Source organism: Mirounga angustirostris, unplaced genomic scaffold (assembly GCF_029215605.1).
Source record: "Mirounga angustirostris isolate CCGP_5_RB_7025 unplaced genomic scaffold, mMirAng1.0.hap1 SCAF_5, whole genome shotgun sequence".
NCBI lineage: Eukaryota > Metazoa > Chordata > Mammalia > Carnivora > Phocidae > Mirounga > Mirounga angustirostris.
Window position 1 is genome coordinate 24,482,743 of NW_026991713.1, and position 16,386 is coordinate 24,499,128.

General features: G+C 35.5%; 1 protein-coding gene across 5 annotated transcripts in view; it reads left to right on the forward strand.

The window, feature by feature from the left end:
• Positions 1 to 16,386, forward strand: part of CDK17 (cyclin dependent kinase 17) — a 113,550-nt gene that overhangs the window by 58,606 nt on the left and 38,558 nt on the right. For all 5 annotated transcript variants that reach the window (XR_010411383.1, XR_010411382.1, XM_045872806.3 and 2 more), the window contains exon 2: positions 11,633 to 11,779. Coding sequence is in view for 3 of the 5 variants with exons in the window: in XM_045872806.3 (XP_045728762.2) it covers positions 11,662 to 11,779 (118 nt within the window). In the remaining 2 variants the exon portion in view is untranslated. The remainder of the gene's footprint in view (positions 1 to 11,632; positions 11,780 to 16,386) is intronic.

The window sequence follows — 16,386 nt, forward strand, 5'->3', positions numbered from 1 at the left end:
GGAATAGTTTAAGAAGGTTTTTTGTTAATTCTTCTTTAGATATTTGGTAGAATTTGGGCTCCTAGGTGGCTCAGTGGGTTAAGTATCTGCCTTTAGATCAGGTCATGATCCCAGGATCCTGGGATCAAGCCCTGTATTGTGCTTCCTGCTCAGTGGGGAGCCTGCTTCTCCCTCTCCCTATGCTGCTACCCCAGCTTGTGTTCTCTCTCTCTCTCTCTCTCTTTCTCAAATAAATAAAATCTTAAAAGATTTGGTAGAATTCACCAGTAAAGCCATATGGTCCTGGGCTTTTCTCTATTGTGTTTTGATTACTGATTCAAACTGCTTACTTGTTAAGGGTCTGTTCAGATTGTCTCTCTCTTCTTGAGTCAATTTTGGTAGTTTGTGTGTTTCCAGGAATTTGTCCATTTCATTATCCAGTTTGTTGGTGTGCAGTTGTTCATAGTAATCTCTTATAATCCTTTCTATTTCTGTATAATTGGTAGGTTGTCCTCACTTTCATTTCTGATTTTAGTAATTTAGATCCTTTCTTTTTTTCTTAGTTAATCTAGCTAAAAGTTTGTTGATTTTGTTGACTTTCTTCCCCAAGGAACCAACCTTGGGTTTTGTTGACTTTCCATTGTTTTTTTCTAATATCTATTTTATTTACAATATAATCTTTATGCTTTCTTTATGCTAGCTTTGGGTTTCATTTGCTGTTCTAGCTCTGTAAAGTATACAGTTAGGTTGTTGATTTGAGTTCTTATTTTACAGTTTCTACAGCTGTAAATTTCTTCTAGCACTGCCTTTCCCTGTATCCCATAAGTTTTGATATGTTATGTTTTTGTTTTCATTTGTTTCAAGGTATTTTGTAATATTGCTTGTGGTTTTCTTCTTTATTCCATTGGTTGTTTAAGAGTATGCTGTTTAATTTCCACATATATGTAAATTTTCCAGTTTTTTTTTTTTTTTAAAGATTTTATTAGAGAGAGAGAGAGAGAGTGTGTGTGTGTGTGTGTGTGAGAGAGAGAGAGAGAGAGAGAGAGCAGGGGGAGGGGCAGAGGGAGAGAAAGAATCCCAAGCAGAGTTCTTGCTGAGCATGGAGCCAGACGTGGGGCTTGATCCCATGACACCAAGATTATGAGCTGTGCTGAAACCAAGAGTCAGATGCTCAACTGACTGAACCACTCAGGTGCCCCTCCAGGTTTTTTTTTTTTTTCCTATTACTGATTTCCAGTTTCATTTTATTGTGAGGAAAACATACCTTTCATGATTTGAATCTTTTAAAATTTATTAAGACTTATTTTGTGGTCTGCTGATGTCTATCATGGAGAATGTTCTGTTTGTACTTGAGAAGAATGTGCATTCTGTTGTTAGGTGGAACATTCTATATATGTCAGGTCTAGTACACTAGATATCTTTGTTGTTCAGGTCTTTTATTTCTTTATTGATCTTATGTCTGGTTCTTCTATCCAGTGTTGAAAATGGGGTATTGAAATCTCCAATTATTATTATTGTAGAACCATCTATTTATTTTTTCAGTTCTGTTACTTTTTACTTAATATATTTTCAGGTTTTGTTGTTAGGTATGTATATGTTTATAATTGTTATATATTAATCCTTTATTAATATAGAGTGCCCTTCCTTATCTCCAGTAACTTTTTTTTCTATTTTAGTCTATTTTGTTTGACAAAAATATAGTAATTCCAGCTCTTTTAGTTTCTGTTGCATGGAATATCTTATTCTTTTCCTTTCAATCTCTTTGTGTCTTTGTATCTAAATTAAGTCTTCTGTAGACAATATGTAGATAGACAATATTTTTAAAATCCATTCTGCCCATCTCTGCCTTTCAGTTGAATAGTTTGATCCATTCACATTTAAAGTAATTACTAATAAGGGTTTACTGTTTTGATTTAGTTACTTTCTATATGTATCTTGTTTCTTGTTCCTCCGTTCCTCCACTATTTCCCTTTTTTGCACAGTTGATTTTTTTGTAGTGTACTTTTCTGATTCCCTTTTTTCCTTTTCTATAATATTTTTTAGTTAACTTCTTAATGGTTACTTGGGAATTACAATTAACATCTTAAACTTACATCAGCCTTGTTTGAATAATACCAACTTAGTTCAATAGCATATAAATATTGATCCTGTATATCTCTATCATTCCCCCTTTATATTGCTATTGTCAAAGATTAACTCTTTATACATTGTATGCCCATTAACATGGATTTACCATTTTTTAAAATATGTGTACCTTTGCCTTTTAAATCATATAGGAAAAGGGAGAAAAAAGAAGTTACAAATCAAAAATACACTTATACTGTATTTTATAGCTACATATGAACTTTTACTAATGTTCTTTATTTCTTCTTGTAACATTGGGTTACTCTCTAGTGTCCTTTCATTTCAGGCTGAAGGTCTTCCTTTAGCATTTCTTGTATGGCAGGTCTACTAATGAATCTCCTCAGCTTTTGTTTATCTGGAAATGTCTTAATTTCTCCTTCATTCTTGAAGGATAGTGTTGCCAGATAAGATTTTTTTTCCTTTCCAGACTTTAAATACATCATTCCCAGTGCTGCCTGATCTGTATGGTTGTTGATAAGGCATCAGCTATTACTATATTGAGGGTCTCTTCTATGTATGAAGTTACTTTTTCCGTGCTGCTTTCAAGATTCTTTATATTTGGGTTTTTACACTTCGAATATAAAGTATCTTGACATGGATCTCTTTGAGTTTATCCTTCTTGGAGTTTGTTGAGATTTTTGGATGTGTGTATTCATGTTTTTCTTCAGATTTTGGAAGTTTTCAGCTACTGTTTCATTAATTATCATTATTTTTGTTCCTTTTTATTTCTCTGACTCCTGTGATGCCTATGTGGGTAAAAAGGTCCCTCAGACTCTGTTTTTCTTCATTCTTTTTCTGTTCCTCAGACTGGATAATTTTGACTTTCTATGTTAAAGTTCACTGATCCTTTTCTTCTGCCTACTTAAATCCACTGAACCCTGCTAGTGAATTTTTCATTTCAGTTACTATACCTTTTAGTTCTGGAATTTCTGTTTGGTTCTTTTTTTTTTTTCTTTCTTTCTTTTTTTTTTTTTTTTTTAAAGATTTTATATATTTGACACAGAGCGTGAGCCAGTGCACAAGCAAGGGGAGCTAGCAGCAGGCAGACGGAGAGGGAGAAGTAGGCTTGCAGGGAGCCTGATGCTCGGCTTGATGCCAGGATCCTGGGATCATGACCTGGGCTGAAGGCAGATGTTTAACCGACTGAGCCACCCAGGTGTCCCTATTTGGTTCTTTTTATAATTTCTGTCTCTTTATTGATATTCTCATTTTTCCCATACATTGTTTTCCTTATTTATTTAATTTATTTATTTGTCATTGGGTTTCCTTTAGCCCATTGAGCATATTTAGGACACTTGATTTAGTATCTTTGGCTACTAATTCCAAATTCTGGACTTCTTCAGGAATGGTTTCTGTTAAATGCTTTTTTTCTTGTGAATGGGCCATGTTTTTTTGTTTGTTTGTATGCTTTGTAATTTTCTGTTGAAACCCGGACATTGCATTACAATGTAGTAACTCCGGAAGCTAGATTCTCTGACTCCGCAGGTGTTTGTTGTTGAGGCTCCTGCCATCTGTGACTTTCCCAAACTATTTTTGCAAATATGTATTCTTGGTTGTGTGTGGTCACTGAAGTTTCTTTCCCATTATCTTTGCAGTTAGCTAGTGACCTGATGAAGATTTTCTTTAATATCTGGCTCAAACAACAACAAAAAAATGTTGCTGTCTCTTTAATCTTCCAATAGTTGTTGTGGGAAGCCCCTGCAGCCTGAAAGGGCCTTAAGGAAGGCAAGTTGTCTGCATTGTGTGAATCTCTGATCTGCCAGACTGATCAAAATGTGCAACCTCCAGTTTTTTGATATCAAGGTTCCCCATTGCCTCCCCTGGCACCAACCAGCTGCTCCAGGAATGCAGGACAGGGCTGAGGAATGGGCAGTGTTAACTGGTTCGCACAGGTGGTTCTCCTAGCAGCCTCTCCCTTTTAGCAAACACTCATGGTTGTTGTGTGTCCTGTCAGGTTCCAGAGTTCTGAAATAGTTGATTCTGGTTGTTTTTTCCAGTTTACTGGTTGTTTTGGGTGGGGGGACCAACCCCAATAGCTTCCTACTACATTTTTTCATCTCAAGTGTCACAGTAGTCTTATATTGGCTTTCTAATGTAATGTTTATAATAGAGGAAAATCCTTGATAGGTTTCTTTTTTCTGGTGTGTTTGACTATTCATACTGTAAAAGGAAAAGAAAAGGATTACCTTCAGATTTTAACACATAAAGGATTAAGATATTTAATAAGTGTTTTGGGGGAAAATTTCTATAAGCATGATTGAACTTTTATTTCAGTGCTCTGTCAGTGTTTTGTATAGTAACTTTGTGTTTTGTGTAAATAAGAACTTTGTGTCTCTAGTGAAAAAACTTAATTTTTAAATGTTAGTTATTCCTCATTAAGTGGTTAGCTTACATATCCTAGAAAGCTTTAGATGTTCATTACGATTTAATTATTGAGGGAAAAATAATAGCAAATTTGCTTACAAACCACTTAATGAGTTTACCTCATTTGCAACAGGTTTAATTTAAAAGCCATAGTCACTACAGAAAATGTTATAAAGAAATAAATGAAACTCTCTTTATTGTGAGGTCATGTTACTCTACTTGATATATTAGAACTTGGATTTTAATCCAAGCTTTAAATGCTCGAATTGTTCTGCCTGTAAATTTTGCTTCCTTACCTTTACGTATTTTGAAAACAATCTTCAGCTTTTTCCTCAACTTTTTGTGCAGTTTTAACAGATTGTTTTGAGAAAATCTCAAAGACATAAGCAGATAATTGCCACTCTAATAAATCCTTTAATATTAGAGAAGTTGGAATTATAAGGTAAATTTACGTCTAAAGAATTTCTTACCACAAATGCCAAAAGAGCCACAATATGACATCATTTTTGCAGGCAAATACTCACAGTAGAGGATCTAGTTTGGGAATGTTTACAGCTTTATAGCTGTGTTGTCTTAAAAAAAAAAAAAAAAAGGTATGTGTTTCCCATTCTTAGGACAAAACTGAGTTGGCTTTCCAGAATGGTTTTCTGTATTCTGTAAATAAACAGAATGGTTACATTTCCACCAAAAAAAACAAAAAAGGAAAAAAAGAAAAATTTTCTTAATTTAACAGCAGACAGTCCCATCCAGTTTAGCCCCAGGTGATAAAGTAAGGTTTAAGCACTTGTAGTTGGAAACTGATGTTAAACTTTTTCAGCTGTATATATACATATATGTATATATATATAGTGTTACATGCTGTCATTCTGAGTAACGTTTATTGCTCTTTTACCTTTAAAATTTTTTTTTTTTTAATTTATTTATTTGACAGAGAAAGAGCGTGAGAGTGAGCACACAAGCAAGGGAGAGCAGCAGAGGGAGAGAGAGAAGCAGGCTTTCTGCTGAGCAGGGAGCCTGATGTGGGGCTCTATCCCAGGACCCTGGGATTCCTGGGATCATGACCTGAGCTGAAGGCAGATGCTTAACAGACGCTTAACTGACTGAGTAACCCAGGCGCCCCTACCTTTTTAATTTGATCTAGCCATGACAGAAAGCTTGAGATATATTTGAAAGCTACAAAAGCATAAACATTTTGCACTGTATACACACATACATATATATGTACATATTTGAATGGGGATATATATGTGTGTATATATATGGAATATATATGTACTTGTATATACATGATAAGTGCAGTGAGTAAAAAAAAAAACAACTAAGAATAAAGGAATAGAAAGGGTCAGAGTCAGGAAAAAGCTCTCGAGATTAACATGCTGAAATTTGAGCATTTATAATAGTTTACTATGTAGTTAAGTCTTTAAAATATCAAAACAATTGTGGAGTTTTTGTTTAGGGTTTTTTTTTTTAATTACAGTACATTTACTTTTAATGTGAAAATAGCTTTTTCAATGTCATGAATTAAATATTAAACTAAAAATTTAGGCATTTACCATAAATCACATTGTTTATACTATCATTTTCAGAAATATTAAGGTAGGTCAAGATCCTAACAACCCCAAATAAAAGTTTTTACTAAACTAGGTAAAATATTTTAGACAAACTCTTAAGGGTTTTGATTTCAGGAAATCCGTAATTTAGCACTGCTTTATTACATTACAGTAGAGATTAATCAACCTTAAAGGTAATGTAAATAATTTTTACTTCTTAAAAGGTGTTTTTATTATAGCATTTTATGTGTTTTTGTCCTCACCTAATGAGGGAAAATGTTGACATGTGTAATTCTACTTAAAGGTAATTAGAAATATCAAGGGATCTATTTAATTTGGGAGTATTTTTTCTTTAATACTGATCTAGACTGTGACAATGAAATTCTTTAACTTCTGTGTTTACTGATCATTTTGACTTAATAAAAAGATTACAGTTATACTGTGGCAGATAAATCATTTAAAGATGTGGTTTTTGAAAAATTTATAGTAAAGATTTAGCTTTATAAATGAAGTGTTTTTTTCTCTTGCTAATATGAGCTGGAAATGAATGGCTTTCTTATTGCTGATAGAATATAAAATACCTAAAGTTATTTTATAGACCAGAATTATCTTGATAGAAAATATTCTGAGTTATAAAAAACATAGAATGTCTCTTAAAATATTGTTCAAATGCATTTTATGAAGAAAAGATTAAAAGTTATGTGATTCCTTTTTTAAATTGTACCCACTTAAAACTACCAAGATCAGTTAGGTGCTCTATACCAGCATTGTCCAGTAGAAATATGTGGACCCCATACTTAATTTAAAAATATTTTTTAGAAAGTAGAGTTAATTTTAGTAATACATTTTACATAACCAAATATGTCTGGAATGTTTTTTTATGTTATCCATACAACAGTTAATGAGTTATTTTTATATTCTTTTAAAATACTGAGTATTTAAAAAAAAATTTTTTTTTTAAAGATTTTATTTATTTGTCAGAGAGGGAGAGAGAGAGAGCACAGGCAGGGGGAGCAGCGGGCAGAGGAGAAGCAGGCTCCCCACTGAGCAAGGAGCCTGATGCAGGACTTGATCTCAGGACCCTGAGATCATGACCTGAGCTGAAGGCAGATACTTAAACAACTGAACCACCCAGGCGCCCCTGAGTATTTTTTTTTTAAATACTGAGTCTTTAAAATCCAGTTTGTATTTTACATTTACAGTATAAGGCAGTTTGAATTGACCACTTCGCAAGTGGTCAGAATGGGATGTTACTATGTGAATTAATTCTGTAATAACATTTCTGTTGTAGTTTGTTGTTCAGTCCTTATTTGTCATCTGAAACAAGAGGCAGCACACTTTAAACATGATGTGCAAAATTCAAAAGTGGTGATGTCTGTATAGTTCAGTAGACATTGGTGATCATGCCACTATGTTTGAGAATATTGGAGTTGAAAACTTGGTAGTTGTGAGCTACCAGCTCTTAAGAGTTTCTGTTTGGGCATACAGATTTCTTGAAGACCATCCTTAGGCTTGGTGATTTGCTAGAAGGACACAGAAATCAGAGAAAAGCAAAGAAAAAACTCATGATTATGATTTATTACAGTGAAAAGACACAGAATAAAATAAGCAAAGGGAAAAGTGTGTGTAGGATGGGAGTCCAAGAGAAACCAGGTACAAGTTTTTAGTTATCCTCTCCTAGTGGAGCTATATGGACAGTGCTTCCTTTTTCCAGCTACCTTGTATGACAACATGTGCAAAGTGTTGTCAACCAGGGAAGCTTACCTGAGTCTTGGTGTCCAGGGTTTTCACTGGGGATCAGTTACATAGGCATGGAAGTACCCATATAACTATCTTAACTACTCTGTCTCCACCAGCTTTCCTTATGCTTCCTCTCCTCCCGGGTCCATCTGATAGTATGGCTCAAACCGTAGGCATAGAAAAACAGACATTTACCATGTGGCCCAAGATCTTAGGCAAACAAAGAGACTTACCAGGCAGGGTATTCCAGGGGCTCGAAGTTACTTCTCAGGAGTCTATCACAGTTAAGTCTTTTCTTTGGAATGTGCAGAGTTTGAGCTCCTTCCCCCGCAACCCTGCACCAGCCTTGTAGAGTTACCCCTTTATTGCGCGGGGTGATTTAGATCCTTACAAAGGAGAGTGTCTCTAGTATAAATTCTTACAGTGACAGAAGGTAGATGAGATTGGCCATAGCTCAATTTACATTAAATATCTAATATGTTTTAAACAAATGGCATGGATTACTAACAAGGTACAACTATATAAGGGCTGACTGAGAAGTAAAGAATCTAGCATGTAGGACGGCCCTACAGTAACAGGTTTCTTAGTTGGAATCAACTCTTATATTTTACTGACTGCCTCCTATAAATTCACCTTGCTTGGTGAAATACATATATTATCTATTTTATTTATTTGTATTAAAATTTTAATTAGAATATAGTTGACACACAATGTTAGATTAGTTTCATATATATAACATAGTGATTCAGCATCTCTCTATGATATGTTATGCTGACCACAAGGTGTAGCTACCATCTGTCACCATACAACCTTATTCCATGACTGGAAACCTGTATCTTCTTCTTTCCTTCATCCATTTTGTAGCCCCCCCATTCCCTCTGGTAACCATCCATTTGTTCTCTGTATTTGTAGGTCTGATTCTACTTTTCATTTTTTTATTCAGTTGTTTTTTAGATTCCACATATGAGTGAAGTTAAACAGTATTTGTCTTTTTCTTATTTCACTTAGCATAATATCCTCTAAGTCTATCCATTGTTGTTGCAAATGGAAAGATTACATCCTTTTTTATGGCTATGTAATATTCCATACCACATCCTCTTTTTTTTTTTTTAAGATTTTATTTATTTGGCAGAGAGAGACACAGTGAGAGAGGGAACACAAGCAGGGTGAGTGGGAGAGGGAGAAGCAGGATTCCCGTAGAGCAGGGAGCCCAATTCCAGGGCTCGATCCCAGGACCCCGGAATCATGACCTGAGCTGAAGGCAGATGCTTAACGACTGAGCCACCCAGGCGACCCCATACCACATCCTCTGTATAGTTCAGTATTCATTCATCTATTGATGGACACTTAGGCTGTTTTCAAATCTTGGCTATTGCAAGAAATACACTATACACCAAAAAGAATAAAATACCTAGGGTTAAACTTAACCAAGGAAGTGAAAAACCTGTACTCGGAAAACTATAAAACATTGATGAAAGACATTGAAGACAACACAGACAAAGGGAAAGATATTCCATACTCATTGATTAGAAGAGTTACTATTGTTAAAATGTCCATACTACCCAGAGTAGTCTGCAGATTCAGTACAATCCCTATCCAAATACCAACACCATTTTTTTAATAGAACTAGAACAAATAATTCTAAAATTTGTATGGAACCACAAAAGACCCTGAATAGCGAAAGCTGTCTTGAGAAAGAATGATAAAGCTGGAGGTATCACAATTCCAGATTTAAAGATCTACTAGAGGGGCACCTGGGTGGCTCAGTCATTAGGTGTCTGCCGTCAGCTCAGGTCATGATCCCGGGGTCCTGGGATCGAGCCATGCATCAGGGTCTCTGCTAGGCAGGAAGCCTGCTTCTCCCTCTCCTACTCCCCCTGCTTGTGTTCCCTCTCATGCTGTCTCTCTCTCTCTGTCAAATAAATAAATAAAATCTTTAAAAAAAAAAAACCTGTAATAATCAAACAGTATGGTGCTGTCACAAATATATTATCTCTTTTAAACCACACCTAAACCTCCAGTTTTGTCTATGATAGAGCAACTTGTATTATACTAAATATCCTGTGGAGAACTATTTGATATGTAGGAGGAAAAATGAGTTTGAAGGCATCTCGTAGTGCTTTGAAGTTAGTCACACCTTGAGGAGTCAAGATTCAGGAGAGAAGGGAGAAATAGATATATTCTGTGCTGGTTTTCCTCTTGAGGCATTTTCTAGCTCAAGTTATTTTGGATAAGACGATAAAAACTGAACATTGTAGAAGAGATGAGCAAAAAGCAACTGAGGAAGTTGAGTGGAGCTTTCAGTAGTTTTTTGGTTCTAGCCCTGCGTTTGTAGCTGGAATCTTTTGAAGAGGGGCACACCATAGGAGTGGGAACAGATCAGAGGTAGGCCAGTTTTAATGGTGTTTGAATCCCAGTCTCATGCCAGCTCAGTCCTTGATTGGATTGCGGTGATCTGCTCCTACTCTGACTGCTTGCTAGAAAAAAAATTAAATCATCTCTGGAAGAAGGTAACAATCTAGAGCCTCTACACTTTTCATACATATTTTTATGCAGTCATTACATACAATGTGTAACATTCAATTAAAAATTACGAGGCATACATGGGACCAACAGAGATAAATCAACAATAGAAATAGGTTATGCAGACTCCGGATTACAGACAAGGGCTTTAGAATACTATAATCTATTCACGAAAATAGAATGTGAAAATAAGCAAAATACTTAGAGATTCAAAGTAGTCACCCAGAGCTGGATGATAAAACATGTATTTTAGCATAGGGGAGTTATAAGGCTCTTACTTTTAGTCGGGCTAATGGTTATAATATGTTTGTAATCTGGTAAAGTTGCTCATCCCAAGTAAGAAATAGTAAATTAGAAAAGAAGTTGCAAGTAAATTACTGAGGTATCTGTTTTGGCGGCAAATACCTTGTTTGATTTTGAGACTCTACTATGAATCATACCATTGCTGTATGTACCACTAAGAAAAAGAGGCTGTCAATTATATTTTGACATCCCATTAATTACAAGCTACATCCTAATTTCAGAGAGGTTAAAATGTGGGGGGAAAGGTGATCCTAGTTTTAAATCTCAGTTCTCTCATTTATTGTTCATTTGACTTCGGTCAGGGAATTTCTTTGAAGCTGTTAGTTTATTTGTGAAAATTGGATCGTATAGCTGCTATAGATAGTCTAGTCTTTAGAGTTAAGAAGACTAAATGAATTAAGCGATATGAAAGTGTGTAGTACTGGGTATGCATTTAATACTATGAATTTGGCTTTCATTTCTTCCTTCTAAAACTCGGCATTGTTAAGATAACAGGAAGAGGTTCCTAACAGCTGACCAGGGGGGAAAAAAAATGCAATATATTGGTTAAATAAGAAGTTAAAAAATTCCTGTTGGAGCTATTTAGTAAAGTGTCAAACATCATTCTTTATTCTCTCTCCAGCCCCCTTCACTTCTCCTGTCCCCCCATTTATATATAAAGATATCACTGACAGCTTCCAATGTGATGATTGATATTTATAATGATGGGACCTATGCATCAAAATAGTGTTGATATTTTTACTATATTGGTTTTTAAAAAGCACATTTTAGGAAAATTTCTAATCCTCTAAATTCAGCTGTGATGCTGCAAACCTCCATTTTTATTTAGTTTTGTAGAATCCCTGCTCTACTGATGATACTGCATAAATAAAGCATTAATCAAAGTGACTGAATCTTGAAGGGGTTGGATTTTGTGATGCTGGTTGCCATGAGAATTCCTGTTTATATTCCTATTTTGAAGGTTCCCAGTAAACTCAGAATGACATTTTTCTTGAGCTTTAAAATATTTAGAGCTTTAATTTTGTGTTCATTCTGTTCTGTTCTTTTAGGATTTTTCAAGTCACATTCAGTTGATAGGATGAAAAAATTTAAGAGAAGGCTATCCCTCACTCTTCGGGGAAGCCAAACTATTGATGAATCATTGTCTGAATTGGCGGAACAAATGACTATTGAAGAAAATAGCAGCAAGGATAATGGTAAGTATTTGGGGCTGGGGAGGGGAGGAGGGAAGGAGCGATGCTTCCGCCTTTTAATTACTTTATAAATTGAATGTGAATTTACTTTTCTGGTAAGTTCCTAATAGCTTCCTTTTGTTTATTTCTTTGTCTTATTCTCTAGTTCTTAGGAAACAGAAGACTATGTGACTTTTGCTTACTTAATTATTGGAACGTTTCACTCTTACTCCAGGAGTGTTACTGTACCTGGTCTCTAACCCTTATGGATTCTCCTATCCCGTTTGTCTATTTTTTATTGTCTCTTAAATAAGAATACCTTATATAATATCCTAGTTGTTAAATAACTGTTTTTAAGTTAACCTAAGTTAATACAGCTTACAAGTGTAGTAAGTTTGTGAAATTCCTGTTTGAGGCTTCATCATAGTTTTATAACATTGTATATGCATATGGACTATAGATGACAAGGTTCATGACGTGAGTGAATCTTACTCTTTCCTTATTTTATATTTACTGCAGTCTATCCATAATATTGAGAGCACTTAATAGTAGGTAGGCATACAGCATTTCACATGTTTGACAGTTCTTTCCACAGAGGTTGATATAAAATGAAAAGAACTTGTTTAATTGAGTGGATTAAAATGTAAAATCCTGATGAAATTTATAGAACAAGGCTACATATTCAAAACTGAAATAACCCTAGGGATGTCATAATAATAACCAGGAAGGAGTTATAGGAATGACTGCCAGTATGTCTTGAAGTACACGTTCTCTGGCAAGCCTTTCTTGCCAGTACCTGAAATTCTTCTATTAGAAATTTGTGGCAGTGGGTGAGAACATGAATACCCCTACCCACTTCTTTTGAATGCACATGTCTTTGTTGTGAGAGAGGGAAAGGTATAAGGTAAAGGGCTCTGAACTTTAAGTTAAAAGTCATGGATTAGAATTTGGGATACTCTAACACACTTATACCCTTATTAATTAGTTATATGACTCTAATTTATCTTACTCAAGCTTCAGTTTATCTCTTTTCTCAGAAGGATCATCATTTACTCAAGTTTATCTGGCTAGTTGTAATAGGGGAGAGGAAACATAGATGAATTGAGTAGAAAATTTAAAAAATAATGATTTGGATATAACTTATGTAGGAGGGGGACACGTTTTGCATTTGGGTCAAAACTCAAAGACAGTTCTATTTCTTACTTTTTTTCTTTGTGCCAGGAGCAAAATCCTTAATTCTCTCTCAAATCCCCTTTGAATTCCTGGTATTTTAATTAAGCCCTGTGTATTTTTTTTTTTTTCTTTTAGAGAGGGTGGGGGGAGGGGCATAAGGAGAGGGAGAGAGAATCCCAAGCAGGCTCCACGCCCCAGCTTGGAGCCCGATGTGGGGCTCAATCTCAGTATCCTGAGATTATGACCTGAGCTGAAGTCAAGAGTTGGATGCCTAACCCGACTGAGCCAGCCAGGTACCCCAATAAATGTCTTAATAGTATTTTAAACATATCACAGAAAGTTAAGATATTTCAGGATCTTGTCTAAGTAGCTAACCTTACTCTAATGAGAAGATATATTAAAATTACTGAATTTGATGAGGGGAATAGGTGACAATTTAAATATGAGGGAGAAAATAGATCACAGTCATACTAAAAAAGCAAAAATACCTTTTATTTTATATATATTATTTGGAGCTTTCAACTGCAGCTACAACAAAAATTACTTTTTTTGACAACTGAAATTGTTCAACTAAGAAAACTGCATCTTTATGTTATTATGTAAACTTAACAGAATGCCACTTCTCATGATTATTTAGAATCTGAAGAAACCTTAAAAGGCAAAGATTGAAATGATGTAGTTTTCCAGATATTCCAGTTTCTTTTCTTTACTACTCAGTCTGTGCACTGGGTCAGTTTATTATGTTGTTTAGAGTCAACAAGCCTAGTTGATGGATATTGTGAAACCTTATTGTACTCCCAGGTTTTTTCCTTTCTTCTGATGATCTGATACATGATAGCAGTGACAGTTTTTTTTACAATAGTGGATGACATATAGGAGGTTGTAAGTAGTGCTAACTCCTACAAATAGCAAAAGGTCCATGAGAGGATGAGGTTGAAAGCACAGACTATGGATGTATGTAGGGTATGATTAGGATCAGATATTAACAGTGTTTATAAGAGCAGGATTAGGAGTAGGGAATGACGAAGAGTCCAGGGTGGGCTAAGAAATTGCATGTTCCTGGGGTGCCTGGGTGGCTCTGTCGTTAAGTAGACTGCCTTTGGCTCAGGTCATGATCTCAGGGTCCTGGGATTGAGCCCCGCATCGGGCTCCCTGCTCAGCAGGGAGCCTGTTTCTCCCTCTCCCACTCCTCCTGCTTGTGTTCCCGCTCTCGCTGTCTCTCTCTCTGTCAAATAAATAAATAAAATCTTTAAAAAAAAAAAAAATGCATGTTCCTGCTCAGAATAGTTCACATAATCAGAAGACCCAAATGAATAAGATGCATAAAATCATAGTGATTGCCATGTTATGATGTTAAAAATCATTGGGAAGTCTTACTTGAACTAACTACTTTGTAGAATAAGAAAGATCTGTTTTTCATATAGATTTCCATTACTTTAAAAAATATTGTGGTAAATTATACATAATGTAGAATTTACTATTTTAACCATTTTGAAGTTTCTGGTTTTAGTGACTAAGCATTAAGTACATTCACATTGTTGTGCAACCATCACATCACCACCATCTATCCCCAGAACTTTTTCATCATTCCAAATTGAAACTCTATACCCATTAAGTAATAGCTCTCTGTTCTCCCCTTCCCTCAGTCCCTGGTAACAACTATTCTACTTTCTGTCTCCATGAATTTTCAAGGTACCTCATATAAGTGGAATCATATAGTATTTGTCCTTTTGTATCTGACTTCTTTCATTTAGCATGATGTCTTTAAAGTTTCCATTTTTTAAAATGCAGCATATTATCTTCTTGAATTGCCCAATCAATTGTTATCATACTCTTGAAATGTTGGGATATTTCACGATTCATGAGCCCCATTCTCTTTTCTGTACACACTCCGTGGGCTGACATTATCCAGTCCTATGATTTCAGCTACTGTATATATGCTGACTACTTCTAAATCTGTATTTCTAGTCAGGATTTTTGTCTGGATCTCTAGATTCATATCCAAATATTAGTTGGCTTCTCCACATAGATGTTTAGTAAGAGTCAAACTTAATATTACCAAGCCAGAATTGAATTCTTGATTTCCTTCCCCCCAAATCTGATTCTTTTCCAACTTCCCTCGCTTAACCTAAACCATTTAAAAATAAAAACCCAGGAATTATCCTTGATTTTTCTTTCTCCTTCACTGTTCTGTTTCCCCTTCTCCCCTGTTCTGCCATTCTAGTTTCCTGTGTATTTACAATGTAAATAATTTTTAAAAACTCACTATTAATGATAGTAATTTATATGCTTGATAACATGTTTCCAGCTATTGTCCTTTTACGTATTATTTATTTTTTAACAGAGGCTCTGCTGTAGCTTTAAAATTTTTCTTTAGATAGATGTTTTTAATATAGGTCCTCACTAAAAGCTGGATGGGGGAGAGTATGTATGAAAGTAATTTTGCAGCCATGTCTGCTAGCTGTTTGGTTCTGTCTTTATAATATATCCTAAATTTGCCTACTTCTCTCCATTCTGGTCCAGGCCACCACCATTTGTTGTTTAGGATAGTATAATAGTCTCTTCCTTCTGTTTCCCCTCTTGTTGATTCCCTCTCATCTGTTCTCCAGCAGTACCAAGAGTGATGTTCAAAATTTTTAATTAAAAAAAATTTTTTTTATTTTTAAAGAATTTATTTGAGAGAGAAAGAGAGAGAGAGAGAACGAGGGAGAGCACGAGAGTGGGGGAGAGTCAGAGGGAGAAGCAGACTCCGTGCTGAGCAGGGAGCCTGATGCAGGACTCAATCCTGGGACTCTCCAGGATCATGACCTGAGCTGAAGGCAGTCACTTAACCAAGCTACCCAGATGCCCCCAAATTTTTAATAATTAATTGATTCAAAGGAGGTTGCAAACATAGTACCGAGAAGTTCCTTGTGCCCTTCTCTTTGTTCCCTCCCTTGGTTACATCTTTCTTAACTATAAACCATTATCAAACCCAGGAAATTAACACGGGAATGAAGTGTGAGTATAGTTTTGTGTCATTTTATCACGTGTAGATTCGTATAACCACCACTGCAATCAGGATAAGGAGGTATTCCATTACCAGAAAGAGATCCGTTTTATGCTACCTCTTTATAGTTATTCCACCTTTTATCTCCCACCATCCCTGACCCCTACGAGTGATATTTTTAAAACATGAATGAGATCATGAGACCTGTTCCAAAGCTACCATAACTGATTCCAATCTCAGAATAAAATTTGAACTTTTATGGTTACAAACAAACATGTTTCTCTCTCTGAACCTCACTAAATAACACATGTAGTACAGCTACACTTGCCTTCTTTGTGTTCCTCTAACACAGTGTTTTCAGAGTTTGATCCCTGGACCAGCGATATCCGCATCACCTGAGAATTTGTTAGAGATGCACATTTTTGGATTCCATGTTAGATCTGAGTCAGGAAGTCTGTGGGTAGGGCCC